This window comes from Fundulus heteroclitus, chromosome 20 (assembly GCF_011125445.2).
Source record: "Fundulus heteroclitus isolate FHET01 chromosome 20, MU-UCD_Fhet_4.1, whole genome shotgun sequence".
In the NCBI taxonomy this organism is placed as follows: domain Eukaryota; kingdom Metazoa; phylum Chordata; class Actinopteri; order Cyprinodontiformes; family Fundulidae; genus Fundulus; species Fundulus heteroclitus.
The window spans coordinates 43,295,899-43,311,704 of NC_046380.1; the positions used below are offsets into that span (position 1 = coordinate 43,295,899).

The 15,806-nt window shown below is 40.4% G+C and overlaps 1 protein-coding gene across 2 annotated transcripts in view; it reads right to left on the reverse strand.

The window, feature by feature from the left end:
- Positions 1–15,806, reverse strand: part of LOC105920400 (calcium-dependent secretion activator 1) — a 710,204-nt gene that overhangs the window by 614,028 nt on the left and 80,370 nt on the right. For both annotated transcript variants that reach the window (XM_036151653.1, XM_036151654.1), the window contains exons 4-5: positions 8,443–8,523; positions 7,726–7,962 (exon numbers count right to left, since the gene is read on the reverse strand). In XM_036151653.1, the coding sequence (XP_036007546.1) occupies positions 7,726–7,962; positions 8,443–8,523 (318 nt within the window). The remainder of the gene's footprint in view (positions 1–7,725; positions 7,963–8,442; positions 8,524–15,806) is intronic.

Genomic DNA, 15,806 nt, shown 5'->3' on the forward strand with positions numbered 1-15,806 from the left:
TATGTTTAATTAGTAACTTATTAAGTTTTAATGTCTCTATATCATATTTCCTAATTTCTTGTTTTAGCTTCTCTCTACTTGCTGTATATTTTTCACAATGAAATATTACATGTTCTACTGTTTCCATGTCCATACCACACTCACAACTACCTGTTGGATGTTTACTTATCAGCTGTAAAGTTTTATTTAATCCAGTATGTCCGAGCTGCAATCTTGTCATTACTACTTGTTCTTTTCGATTTTCTCCTATTATTTCCATATTCCCACTTTCTTTTGTATTTGAAATAAATGACGACCTTTGGTTCCTTCCTCCCACATTTGTTGCCATTCAGACTTAATTTTACTCTTTATAATTGATTTTATTTCAGATTTACAATATGCTATTTCCATAATTCTACTTTGTTTTAAAGACACCTTAGCTAAAACTTCTGCCATATCATCATTACCTTATATATCTTTATGAGCAGGTATCCACATAAACCTAATCTTTGTTTCAGTTTGTTTCATTCTAAATAACACTTCATAAATTTCATAAACTAACTCCATATGGGGGAGTGGTGGCCTAGTGGTTAGAGCAGCGCGCTTGCACTCAGAGAAGGATGCGAGAACCCGGTTTGATCCCCAGTGCCTGCACTCTGGGTCCCTGAGCCTCTGACCAACCTTAAACAGAGGAGGAGGCCTTAGGTTCCAACTCTCAAAAACTTACAACACAGCTATAGGATTAATTCCGGCCTGTCATCACCTTAACTCCCACCCTCATTCGGGTGATCAAAACATTGTTCCTTAAAGCCAAGCCTTTAACAACCCTAACGACTCCTCGTTACAGAGGAGTGGACCAGTTTCAGTCCAATGCTGGCTTAATGGCTTTAACGACCGCCCATTACTAAGGGGTGGACCTGTTTCGATTGAATTTTCATGTTATCTAAGCCATTGCAAGGCCTTTGTTGGGCAATGGTATAAAGCTTGTTACTCCACATTACTCAAGACTTTTTGAATTGATAAAGCTTCCGGGAGAGGAAGCGAAACGTCTTCAACTACGGAAAACAAGTCCAGTTGCTTTGTTTTTATTTTTTTGGAAGGCTCAATAATTGCTTCCTTCCAATTAGAAGGTAATCTTCCTTCTTTCCAAATCTTATTATATAAACCTAGAAGTTTTCCTTCAGCTTGATTCCAGAAAACATGTTGTGGTAATAAGTGTTTTTCAAGTTATGTTTGAGACTGTCAGGAACAGCAATCAGCCATCTGGTGTGCATACTGTTATGGCCCCTGGCCTCTGGAGGCTGTGCAGGCTTGTTTGTTATGCAAATTCAGCTGTGGCAGAACACCTACCTGATTGGTTGCCAGGAGGCTGCAGAGGAGCTGCAACCTCATTGGACCAGCGGAGGACTGCCATGCCAATCAGACCACCGATGAGACCCACCTTCACCAGTATAAAAGACTCCTGAACTTATCCCTCTAGTGGGGACAGCAAGTAGGAAGCGGCTTTTGTTAAGCTGGTCCAACCAACCAACCAACCAACCAACCAACTTGAAGGTCACATTGCTGTATGCCTCCCTAGAGTAACAACAGGTTTTTGTAACTAGGGACCTCCCAAGCTCTAAGATCCTTTTCCAGGACCGGATCCATCCTGCCTGTTGGGATCCAAAGGTTGATGGTACTCCGAGAGGGGATAGACAACAGTGGTGAGTGAAGTTTCGTTTAACAGGGTGAGTGAGTGACTGAGGGTTATTGCGCATAGAGAGACAACGGAGTCTGTGACGTCCGTGTAATTAGAAAGGGATAGTGGCTTCTGTAACGTCTGCGTAAATCAGAAGGTGGCAGAGTCCTACAAAGTAAAAGTCCAGGAGAATCAGGAGAAAATTAAAGGACATGTCCCATGGTATCCGATGTAAAAACGTTTTCAAAGTCCCACTAAAATTCAGATTCCCTTGTTACTAAATAATTTAGAGAAATATGTTCCTTATTCATTAGGTGATATGCAATCCCTGGTGGATAAACTGCCCAGCATTGCAGCTGATGGTAGATTGTGGCTTGTTGAATTAGATAATTTGACCAAAGGCACAAAACTGTCCCTGGGTGATTTTAGACCCATTTTAGGATGTTGTGTGCCCGCTTCTGCTGCAGCTGAAAATGAAGCTCGAACGGTCCACATGCCAGATGAAACTTCATTGTCTTTAGTCATTTCTTACTTGGAAGATGCTGTTACAGAGCATTTTCCCTTATCCACCCCTGCAGCGGTTCCTAAGTTTCACTGGGACCCAGAACAGCAGTGAATTATTTAGAGCAATAGTGTTAAAAAGGTGTACCCTCTTCAGTATCAAAACTGATGAAACTAAATCCTGATATGCCTGATTGTGAATATGCTCGCTGGTAAAACATTTGGTACATAATTTTCAATGTGGCTCAAGGTGGGGAGAGGAGGAGAAAGCAATAAAAAGAGGAATTACAAGATCAGTTATTTAAATTGCAATTATGGGAAGCAAAACAGATAATTAGTAAAAAGAAAAAGTGAACATGTGATGGTATCAGCAGTTGGATCTTTAATCCTGAGAGTGTCACCTCAGTTTAATTCACACCAAGGAGGAGGCTTGCTTCCTTCTCTCTATTTTCCATATAATCACAGCTCTGTTGGTCCTGGACGTGGAACCGGTGTAGTCATGTAGTCAAGGGATATATTTGATATGTTTTGACATGATGATAGTGCCTATGGAAGAGGAGCTGAGAGAGGAACTGATTACAGAAATGATGAAGGAGTTGTGGAGCAGAGCAGCCTCAGAGGAGCGTTAGAAGCAGGAAGGGTGCTGTATAAGAACCTGATGGAGGATGGTGTTTCCTCCAGGATTAAAACAGGAACTTTTTCTGAAGCACATGAAGTTGGACATGTGGATTTTAAGCAGATGTAGGAGAACGTGAAGGAGTGGTGACATCATTTTCTGAAAAGTGGTACAGTGTATGGTCACTTTAATCCAAAGAAGACTCTTACATCGTTACAGGAAAAATGTACTTTGATTGCAAACCAGAATAATTCTTGATTCCACAGACATGGTAATCCCTTTCAGAGGTTTTAAGTATTTGTTTGTGTGTGTGGACGCTTTACAGGACGACCAGAGGCCTGCGGAAAGAGAGGACAGCAAAACTGTGATAAAATATCTCAGTAACTATTACATTTTTAGGCATAGGTTCCCTGAAAAGATGAGTACGAACAATGGAACCTACTGTAGGAAATCAGGATCTGCACTGAGTGGAGTCCCGTTTAGGACTCAAACCAGTTTGGTATGGTGCATCATCCCCAGTTACAGGGGAAAGTGGGAATGATTAATTAAAACCTAAGAAAAAAAAACATTGGCTAAAATCTGTGCACAGACTAAATTATTATGTTTTGCCTCTTGCTTTGATGGCAATCGGGGTTTCAGTTAATTCCACCACAGGTTATACCCCAATGAGTCGGAGGCTGGAGGGAGTTTTTTTCGGGACCCCAACATCAATCACCGGGATCCACAGGTAACTCGCAAAATTTGACTCATAAAGTTTATCTTTTTCAGTTACAAACTGTCTTGGAGGCACAAACTGGAATACAAAAACATCCCAAGGAAGGAGAAGGAGGTGCACCAACCCAGACACTGATTGGGTGTGCTTTAAGGTGATCAAAATAAAGTTTTTGGAGCCAAGATTCACAGGGCCCTACCAGTGGTTAAAAGAACCTTGCATGCGGTCAGGTTGAAAGGGAAAGCAGAGATGTGGTTTCAGCAGAGCCAATGTGCACCAGCAACAGAACCCCAGAGGTCACTGAAGGAGGAGCAGGAGGGCCTAACGGAGCAGGTCAGCTGAATGGGCTCAGTCAGCTGCAAGTAAGACCAGATACAGAGGCAGAATAATCCCCTCTGGTTCTTGACACCACAGGCAGTGTAGCTGTGTGTTGAAGATTTATCCAAAGATTAAATGCAGGGTGCACTCAATAAGCTACTACTTCTTTTAAGGAAAATAAGATGTCTGGGAGAAAAAAGAAGACAAGAACAATTGAAGTGATGTGAGAAAAAGAGTAAATACATAATAAACAGGGGGGAAATGTTAAAATTATTTTTACTATTCTCTACATGGTAGATAAAATAAAACATTTTCATTGCATTTATAACATTATTACTCATTACTGTTAAAAAAAAGTTTTAAGGTTGTGAGTTTGACAACTCTCTCTCTCTCCCTCTCTCTCTTATTTGAGTCCTGCCTGCTCAGTTATTCGTCACAAATCGCTTCTCGAAGTGTTCAATAAAGTTTTGTATAATATATATTTTTAAAAACACGGATACAAGCTGGCATCTCTCCCTGTTGTTATTAGAAAGATGCTGAGCAATAGAAGGCTACAAGAAGAAGACCACATCATAGCAACATGAAGTACACTGCAAAAATGGATCTAAAAATAAGTAAAATGTTCTTAAAAATAGTGTTTTTGTCCTTGAATTGAGTAGGTAAGTAAGATTATCTGCCAATGGAATGAGTATTTTGGCTCCTAAAATAGGATAATTAGACATCCTACACTTCAAAGCCTTCAGCTGATCCAAAATGCTGCGGCAAGAGTTCTGATGAAAATCAACAAGAGGGATCATATTTCTCCAATTTTAGCTTCCCTTCATTGGCTTCATGTTAAATCAAGAATAGAATTTAAAATTCTCCTTCTAACGTATAAAGCCCTTAATAATCAAGCTCCATCATATATCAGAGCTCTGATTACCCCGTATGTTCCTAACAGAGCACTTCGCTCTCAGACTGCAGGTCTGCTGGTGGTTCCTAGAGTCTCTAAAAGTAGAATGGGAGGCAGATCCTTTAGCTATCAGGCTCCTCTCCTGTGGAACCAACTCCCAGTTTTGGTCCGTGAGGCAGACACCCTATCTATTTTTAAGACTAATTTTACAACTTTCCTTTTTGACAAAGCTTATAGTTAGAGTGGCTCATGTTACCCTGAGCTATCTCTATAGTTGTGCTGTGATAGGCCTATGCTGCTGGAGGACATCAGGGTCTAATTTTCTCACTCTACTGATTTCTACTGTTCTTCAGTCTACTGTTCTCCAGTTTTGCATTGTATTACATTGAAATGACTGTCGTCATTTCAGCTTTTAACTTTTTGCTCTCTCTCTTTTTCTTCATAGTAGGTACACCTGGTCTGGCGTTCTGTTAACTGTGACATCATCCAGAGAAGACGGCTCACCCGCTACTACCATCTAATGTAGAACAGATTACTAGATCAATGTGTGCTTCTGTGCTTTTTTGTCTCTCTTGTTGTGTCTCTGCTCTGTCTTCTGTAACCCCAGTCGGTCGAGGCAGATGACCGTTCATACTGAGCCCGGTTCTGCCGGAGGTTTTCCTTCCCGTTAATGGGGAGTTTTTCTTCCCACTGTCGCTTCATGCTTGCTCAGTATGAGGGATTGCAGCAAAGCCATGTACAATGCAGACGACTCTCCCTGTGGCTTTACGGTTCCCCAGGAGTGAATGCTGCTTGTCGGGACTTTGATGCAATCAACTGGTTTCCTTATATAGGACATTTTTGACCAATCTGTATAATCTGACCCAATCTGTATAATATGATTGAACATGATTTTATAAAGTGCCTTGAGATGACATGTTTCATGATTTGGCGCTATATAAATAAAATTGAATTGAATTGAATTGAATTCAATTAAGATGATGGAGAAGAGTTCTACCTATTTTAAGTGTGAAGATCTTATTACATTGGCAGATCATCTTACTTACTTACTCAAATCAAGGACAAATACACAAATTTTAAGAAAGTTTTACTTATTTTTAGTTCCGCTTTTCAATCAGTCAGTCAATCAATTTTATTAGTCAACTGCAATTTGCATTACAATCGAAAATTCAGTTCCAGTATAACCGTCCATCACATACACTTAAACATTTTGGGGGAACGATTGAATGAGGCCTTGCGTTGCCAGGAACGCAGCCAGTCGGCCGCTGCTACATGAGCGTAAGCCGTTAGGTGCGTCCCTCCAAACTGCCCCAGACCCCGCTTTACGCGGGGTCCCCAGGCGCTGCCCTTGAATCTGTTGAAGAAAGATTAACACTGGGGGAGTGGAGGGAGATAAAAAAGACAGGTGCTGCACAATTTGTGTTTCCACACAAAATGTGTAGCATCCGACAAAAAACCTCATTTGCACAAAAAGCACAATCAATGACGAGGCACATATATGCAGAAGGTAAACATTTGAGTGCTGGTCGGGTAAAAGTCATCTGTATTTGTGAGCATATGTGTGTCTGGGTGCATGTTGTGTGGAATCTGTATGTCCATGAAGGCCGTCCCGCCGGCAGGCAAGTGTCCTTGATGGAAAAGTCTATCACTTCGCAGCTCCAGCTTTACTCCTCCACAGATGTAAGCAAGGAAGGTGGGGGGGCAGGGGATTTGTGCGATTTCGCCATAACAACTCAGGGAGAATTTGATAGCGGGGAGTCCGATTTGAAAAAAAAAAACAACAGAATTTGTTATGAGAACAAGCTGACACCAACTTTTCTGTCAGCCTTAGAGTCTTTTCGCCGCTGGCTCCAGGATCCAATATTCCAATAATCCAATCGATGGGCTAGTAACGTTCACACTTCCAGGTTTTATCCCATCTCACCTCTGTACCAAAACCGCGGTCAGCTTATCAAGCCGTCCGTTTTGTTCATTCAACGACCTCGTGATCGCGTCGGCTGCCACTGGCAGTCTCATCAAGGCCATATTGACCGCCAGCAGCTTTTGAAGGTGTTGATACATTAAATATCCTCCGAGGCCAAAAAAGAATCGTAAGAAAGTATCGTAAATCCGAATAAGTAGACATCTTCGACGTCCTCAACAGAAAGAATTGAGAGGCACACCGTGGACCATTTCTCCCACGGGTCCAAGATGTATCCCGCAAAAAAAGTTCAGTCGGGACAGGCACGCTCCCCGGTCCTTTGCTTTCCAGTTGAAAAAATGATCAATAGCGTTGAGAGACCAGCTGACGAGATCCATAATTTCCTTAGAGCTTTCGGTTGCTATGAAGAAATGGCACAAAAGACAAAAGACGAAGCAAATAGCAGGAGAGTGGGGGCAGGGGTAATAGCAGATAAGGAGCTCTGGAGAGCTGAGAAAAACCGACCGACCTCGAGGAGAGACAGAACAGAACCCAGGTAGTGTAAGGTAAGAGGGAAGCAGCACAGGTATTATCAATGGTCTTTTGTGGAGTGCTAACTGCTACTACTGTGCGTGATTGTGTAATGGGATACAGGACAGTGACGTGAAAGACGGATGAAGTGCAACATGACCGTTCAGACTGCAGGCACATATGGAAGTGGCACAAATCGGATTTTGTTTTTCAGTGAAATGATTGGAATTGGGCCATATTTCCCTCCAGTTTGAACATGGCCTTAGTTACCTGGTTATCATGTAACAACTTAAAAATGAAAATTTACAAAAACTCAAAAAAGGCAACCGGTGAACAGCACCAGCCAAGTGCATCAGTGTTCAATCAACTGGAAAATACAACTAAAAGGAGTCTTGAAAGAGATTATTACAGTGCATTTATGGATGCTACGTTTTGAATGCAATTTGTGTTTTTTCTTTTTTTTAAGGATTATCAATAAGTTAATAAAATATTACTCAAATTGATATTATTTAAAAGCTTTTGCTTACATCTTGTCCAGCCTCACATGACCCTCAACATGATAACAGGATGAAGAATTAACTGGTTTATAGATGCTTACCTCCAAGGTGAATGACAAGACAACATCTGATTTGGACAGCAGATTTTCATCCTCCTGACCCATATCCATAATAGAGGTGTTGTGCCCTCGTTTCAGCTTCTGCAACTTGAACTCTCCCCCCTTAGACACTGGCATGCTCTCCAGATTAGCCATCAGCAGATTGACAGAGGAACGCAGCTCCTCAATGTACATGGCTTCCATCTCTCTGGAAACAAACCTTGGAAACCTTCCTCCAAGCTTAAAAAAACAGAAGATTGTCAATTAAAACATCAAGTTTAAATAAGTTGCATCCTGTTTTGATTTTTATAAAAGTGATCTATGTATGCACTTATATGTATTAGGGATCTTCCCATCTTAATGTCCATCTTGTCATATCAAGTTTGGCTTTGTGCTATTTGCCAGTTTTTCAAACACCTCAGGTAAAATGGCAGTTTATAGCATATGACTTCAAATTATTAACTTAAAGTGAGAATAGCTGATGCTATTGTGTTAACATTATTACATTGTTACATAATAAACTAATTTGAAATGTTAATTGTTTGAACATACAAATCCAATAACATATAATCCAAAAACAATTACAACAACATACATATACATCTAAAACTAATGTTCCTTCTAGAGTTAAGTCTTATGGTCAAACAGCATTCTGTTTTACAGGTGCAGCTATTCCTCCTCAGTCATCCTCAAGAATTTACATCCATCTTTTGCATTTACCCGAGCAATCTGATCTGCCATCTGTAGCCGTCCATCCAATTCTCTTCTGATTTGAGCTGCCTGTTCATCTGGATTGTCCAGCTGGTAAAACAAAGACAAGCAGCAGGTCATTAAAATTAATTGCACAGTATTTTGCTGTGCACATGAGCGTATCAAATGACAGAGCATTCGTGTGATTCACCCATGCATTTGCACAGTAAACTACATTTTCTGTATAGGGACTGTTATTTGTCTTTTGACTCGAACATGAGTCTTATTAGATAGTAGGGACTATGAACACCCTTTAAGCTTCTCTTGAACTGTGTTGGTCAGTGTGATCAATTGAGTTCAAGGGAAAAAAAACTTATGTTGTGTCTGGTTGTGGTTCTTGATTTTTGAGTTAGACTTTCACTGAAAACCATTCACATGACCATAAACAAAAAATACATCTTCTTTAAACTTTATTAAGAGTAAATTAGTTAAAAATGGCAGGAAATATGACAGCAATAATTCTGCTATTACCAGACTAAATTAAATAAATTATTAAAAAACGTTATGTATTTCTTCATCCATTTCCAAAATAACCTTAAGCAGTAGCCTTTGAATACAGTTGACATGATAACTAGAGCTGGAAAAAATTAAACCCACATTCAAGTTGTGAGTGTCATGATTTAAGTTGTTGTTGTTTGCTTTGTTCTGGACTAATTAGTTTCCACTCCCCACAGTCATCTGTCCCCACCCAATCATCTCTGTCCACACCTCAGTCACCAGTCAGCTCAGATCAGCTCCACCTGCTGCCAGTATTTACTGTCAACTCTTGTCACCTGTTCACTTGGCTTCATTTTCCTACCTCACTCACCCACTCACTGCCAGATTGTCACATCACCTCACATGTGCTCTACCACCATGGTGTCATCTGCTCAAGTCTGGTTCCACCTGCATCTGCTCAAGTATGGCTCTGTCAGCAACTCCTGTCTCTGACATCACTTGTGAAAAAGTGGAGGAGAGATTTGGATCTTTTTCACCTATGTTCAAGAGGTTTAGAGGGGCCTTGATTTATCACCATTGTCTTGTATTGGAGGAAAAATGAAAGAAGCTGGTGGAGGATTATAGAGCTGCATTGGGGACTTTTTACCATCATCCAGCATATCCGGCTGTACTGAAGTGGTCAATCTAATACCAGTAATCAAGCCACAGAACCAGCCCACGTCACTGAGGATGACATCATTGTTAATCTGGAGGGACAGACTATTGTTGTATAACAAGACCCTCCGCAGAGTTAGAGTAGCATATTTTTCATCATTAATTGAAGAGAATAAAAATAATCCTAGATTTCTCTTTAGTACAGTTGCCAAACTTACCCAGAGCCACAGCTCTGTTGATCCATCCATTCCCTTAGCTCTTAGTAGTAATGATTTTATGGGATTCTTCATAAATAAAATTGATGCCATTAAAAATAAAATAATTGGCATCCTCCCAAACATGATTACCTCGTCCTCAGTAAGTGAGGCAGCATTGGAGGAATCTTTAGAATCTGCGCAGTGTTTGAACTGTTTAGAAGCAGTAGAGCTTTCTGAGCTATCTAAAATTTTAGCTTCATCTAAACCTTCTACCTGTATGTTAGACCCAATCCCAACCAAGTTGTTTAAGGACATATTCCCTTTGATCAGTGGCACTATTTTAGACATGATTAATCTATCCTTAGTAAATGGATATGTACCACAGGTTTTGAAAGTAGCTGTTATTAAACCTTTACTTAAGAAACCTTCTCTTGATCAAGATGAGTTAGTAAATTACAGACCTATATCTAATCTTCTTTTCTTATCTAAAATTCTTGAGAAAGTAGTTGCTAATCAACTTTGTGAACATTTACAAAGTAATGACCTACTTGAGGAGTTTCAGTCAGGCTTCAGAGCTCATCATAGCACTGAAACAGCTCTGGTGAAGGTCACTAATGATATTCTCATGGCCTCAGATAATGGACTTGTGTCTATACTTGTCCTGTTAGATCTCAGTGCTGCGTTTGATACAGTTGATCACAATATTCTCCTACAAAGACTTGAACATACTGTAGGGATTAAGGGGAAAGCATTAGGCTGGTTTAAATCTTATCTGTCAGACAGATTCCAATTTGTTCATGTTAATAATAAATCTTCCTCAAACTCTAGGGTCACCTGTGGAGTACCACAGGGTTCAGTCCTTGGACCAATTCTCTTTACTATATATATGCTTCCGATAGGCAAAATTATCAGACAGCATGGGATTAATTTCCACTGTTATGCTGATGATACTCAGCTATATTTATCCATAAATCCTGATGAATCCAATCAATTACTTCGACTGCAGTCATGTCTTGATGACATCAAAAGCTGGATGACTTTAAATTTCCTGCATCTAAATTCTGACAAGACCGAAGTTTTAATCTTTGGGCCAGAGTCCTCAAAAAATAAACTTCTTAACCAATCACTTAATCTGGGTGGCATTAACCTGGCCTCTGGTAATAAAGTAAAAAATCTTGGTGTTATTTTTGACCAAGACATGTCATTTAAATCCCATATTAAACAGGTTTCCAGAGTTTCCTTTTTTCACCTCCGGAATATCGCCAAAATTAGAAACATTCTGTCCAGGAGTGATGCTGAAAAACTGGTCCATGCATTTGTTACTTCAAGGCTGGACTATTGTAATTCTTTACTATCAGGAAGTCCACAAAATGCAGTTCAAAGCCTTCAGCTGATCCAAAATGCTGCAGCAAGAGTTCTGATGAAAATCAACAAGAGGGATCATATTTCTCCAATTTTAGCTTCCCTTCATTGGCTTCCTGTTAAATCAAGAATAGAATTTAAAATTCTTCTTCTAACGTATAAAGCCCTTAATAATCAAGCTCCATCATATATCAGAGCTCTGATTACCCCGTATGTTCCTAACAGAGCACTTCGCTCTCAGACTGCAGGTCTGCTGGTGGTTCCTAGAGTCTCTAAAAGTAGAATGGGAGGCAGATCCTTTAGCTATCAGGCTCCTCTCCTGTGGAACCAACTCCCAGTTTTGGTCCGTGAGGCAGACACCCTGTCTACTTTTAAGACTAGGCTTAAAACTTTTCTTTTTGACAAAAATTATAACTAGTGACTCATGTTACTCTTAGCTACCTTTATAGTTTTACTGCTATAGGCTTAGGTTACTGGAGTATATCAGGATCTAATTTTCTCACTATATTGAGTTCTACTGTTCTTCAATTATGCATTATGTGTTGTCATTTCTGCTTTAACTTTCTGTTCTCTCTCTTTTCTCTTCATAGTAGGTACACCTGGTCTGGCGTTCTGTTAACTGTGACATCATCCAGAGAAGACGGCTCACCTGCTACTACCATCTAATGTAGAACAGATTACTAGATCAATGTGTGCTTCTGTGCTTTTTTGTTTCTCTTGTTGTGTCTCTGTTCTGTCTTCTGTAACCCCAGTCGGTCGAGGCAGATGACCGTTCATACTGAGCCCGGTTCTGCCGGAGTTTTTTTTCCCGTTAATGGGTGGTTTTTCTTCCCACTGTCGCTTCATGCTTGCTCAGTATGAGGGATTGCAGCAAAGCCATGTACAATGCAGATGACTCTTCCTGTGGCTCTACGGTTCCCCAGGAGTGAATGCTGCTTGTCGGGACTTTGATGCAATCAACTGGTTTCCTTATATAGGAAATTTTTGACCAATCTGTATAATCTGACCCAATCTGTATAATATGATTGAACTTGACTTTGTAAAGTGCCTTGAGATGACATGTTTCATGATTTGGCGCTATATAAATAAAATTGAATTGAATTGAATCATTGTCAGGATGAATGCCCCTGGGCCTGTTCCTGCCTCTGAGGGTCCGGCTGATGCCTCAGGTCCTGTTCCTGCCTCCGAGGGTCAGACTGACACCTCGGGTCCTGTTCATAACTCCGGGGGTCCAGCTGGTGCCTCTGGTCCTATTCCTTCCTCCGGAAGTCCGGCTGATGTCTCAGGTCCTGGCCTTGCCTCCAAGGGTATGGCTGCACCTCAGTCTTGGTCTTTCTTCTCAGGGTGCAACTGATGTCTCGGGTCCTGTTTTGGCACCAGAGATGGTCGACAAGGGCACGCAGGCTGGCCTGCTGGCTGTTGCCCACCCAACGACTTCCACACCCAGGGCCATCTGTTCTACTGCCTTCATTTTCCTGCCTCACTCACTGCCAGATCGTCGCATCACCTCACGTGCTCTGCCGCCATGGTGTTATTTGCTCAAGTCTGGTTCCACCTGCATCTGCTCAATTCTGGTCTGTCTACAATGAACATTTCCAATAAACCTTTTAAACGTAACTCTCTGTTTGGCTGAATTTTGTGTTTACACCTACAGATACAATCGTTACAGTGAGACTCCTGTTGTTCCAAAAAAGTAAAAAAAAAAAACAACTGGACTTTTTTTCCCCGAAGTTTGAAGACGTTTCGCTTCCTATCCAGAAAGCTTACTCAATTCAAAATGTCTGGAGTAGTATGGAGTTGTAAACTTTATAGTACTGCCCAGCAAAGGCTTTGTAATAGCTTAGATAACATGCAAATTGAACCGAAAAAGGTCCACCCCCTTAGTAATGGGGAGTTGTTAAGGTCATTGTTGGCCTGCAAATTAAACCAAAACTGGTCCACGCCTCTGCACTGGGGACTCGCTAGGGCCGTTGTTGGCCTGTCTTACAAGAGCGATGTTTTGAACACCCGTATGGAGGTGAGGATTGAGGTTATAATTGGAAGGAACCAACCCTATAGCTGAGGTGTAAGTTTTTTAGGATTGGAACCTAAGTCTCATTCTGTTGTTCATTTTTTACACAAAGTTTTAAAAATCTAGGTTTATTACACAATAATTATTAGAAACCATACATTCCCCTTCACATACATTGATACACACAGTTGAACCAAATCAGAGAGATTGACTTAAAACTGTTCAAGGTCTCTGTTTGACCACAATACCATCTGTTCTTTAATGAAGAGCTTATTTGGTCTTCTCAATTCTGTGTTAACAGAACTAATATCCACACAGCTACGGCAATGGGGATGGCGTGTCCTAGACAGTACATGATCTGTACGATCATGTTTGCTTCTAAAAAAGTAAAACATAAAAATAGAGAAAGCTTAGTTGAAGTCCAAAGAAATTACTGTATTGGATCACTTAGACAATTAATAACAGGCATGAAAGAGCTGACATAAGGAGTGAATCTGTCTAACTTGATTTTGTTTTTTCCCAACTAATGATGGGATGAAAAAATGATTGTACTGGTTATTTTTACATTAAACATTTGATACTGTCTTCCTTTAGTAATGTATTTCCAGAGTGCAGAAGGTGAAAAGTATATGATAAAATGCCCGTGTGTCATCTGTTCAAAATGTTCCTGGGGAATAAAAGGAGTTGTTGAAGCCATAATCTTTACCATCTTGGTCAATGTTAGAATCTGAGCCCTTAATCCGATCAGTAAGTGCCAAACCAACAGGTGGTACCATACCTATAAATACTGAATCAATGACTGCTCCGTTAAAACAAAATCTACAAAAGCTCTTTACAAACAAAGTGAAGACACTGGTGGATCCAGGCACAAACACTTTTCACTTGTATTTTCCATGGTTCAAGATGGCACTACAGGCCCCCACAGACACCTGAGGCTCCCAGCCCATTATGTTTGTCCTTGTGTTTTTATGTTTACCACAGCTCTAAGCTTTTTTCCAGTATGGGAGAGGTGAGCTGCTTCAGCTAGAAAATTGAAAAACCGGATAGGACTAAAGCTGTAGGGTGGTGCAAAGGTGGAATTATGTATATTCAAAACCCTCGGTGCACACCTACAAAAACAATCGGAACTGTCTGCATCTCCGATCTGGAATATCTGGCAGTTAAGTACGCACCATTTAAACTGGTTAGGAAGCTCTTCTTTGATTATTTTCCTTCATACAGCCCAAAGCTAGCACTAAATTTAGGCTGGAAGAACTCTGTTGTTTTATCTGCAGCCAAATGAACACTAATCCAGAGGTGGCTGTGATCATAGTTGGAGACTTTAACTATATTGAATCAAAAGCTGTCCTCCCTAAATTCCACAAATTTATAAAGTTTCAGGCCAGACACAATAGTATTAGAACAGGTCCGTTGCAACATTCCAGGAGGATATGAGGTGGCAACAGTTCTTCACATTGGATCTTCAGATCACATCTCTGTGGACCTGATACCTGACTACTAACCCCTGATCATGCAGAACCAGATCCATTGTCAGAGCCATTTAGGTTTGGACTGAAAATATTCAGGCTTAGACTGGCCCCTTCCTCTTCCAACATGACTGTGCACCAGTGTACAAAGCAAGGTCCATAAAGACGTGGATGGCATAGTCTGGTGTGGATGAATTTGACTGGCCTGACCTCAACCCAATAGAATATATTTGGGATGAATTAGAGCGAAGACTGAGAGCCAGGCCTTTTCGCCCAACATCAGTATGTGACCTCACAAAATTCTCATAAACACACTCCTAAATCTTGTGGACAGTCTTCCCAGAAGAGTTGAAGCTGTTCTAGCTGCAAAGGGTAGACCAATGTCATATTGAACCCCTATGGATGAGGAATGGGATGTCTCTTAAACTCATATGTAAGTCAAGGCAGGTGAGCAAACACAGAAGCACCCAGACAATTCCAAATGAAAAACTACACAATACAATGGCAGAATACAATAAAAAATTAGGCAAAACATCTAAGTACAAACCAAAACTTATTTATTAACTGGTTTAAAATGAGTATATATATATTAACAATCCTGCAGGTGATTCCAGCCTAAGGGAGCTACAAACTGGAAAGATTTTTTTTACCATAATCAGAACAAACATTATTTTACATTTCATTAAATGAACTTATCATTTAACACAGAGAATAACCTCCTGAATATTTTCTATCAACAAGGGAGAGAAGATATGGAACCTACCATCTGCTGAAGCCAACAATGATGATCAGTACATTTGGAGTGTGTTAAGGAATATTGTTACTACAGAGACATCGTGTTTTAATGAAGGTTGAGATAGCTATAGCTCACAAAAAGGGAGAGAAGCAGGTGTAAATCAGTAAAAAAAAAGAAGTAGCTGAAGACCAGATAAAATGATCCTGACCAATGACCAGATGAGGGGGAGACCAAAATTGTGGGCAGATATTATTCCGCTGAGAGTAATGCCACAATTCTTCTTCTGTCCTCTGAGAAACTGGGATAATTCTCATAATTCTTGAAAATAACATATTTTGCTGCATGCGCCTGCTGCTTTTGTCAGTAACTCTGTATTTCTTTCAGGTTTTAACAGAGTTTTATATAGTTATCCATTCTATTAATCTAGTTTTATCCCGTTTTTCTTTTTTACTTTTTCTCAATTAGAGATG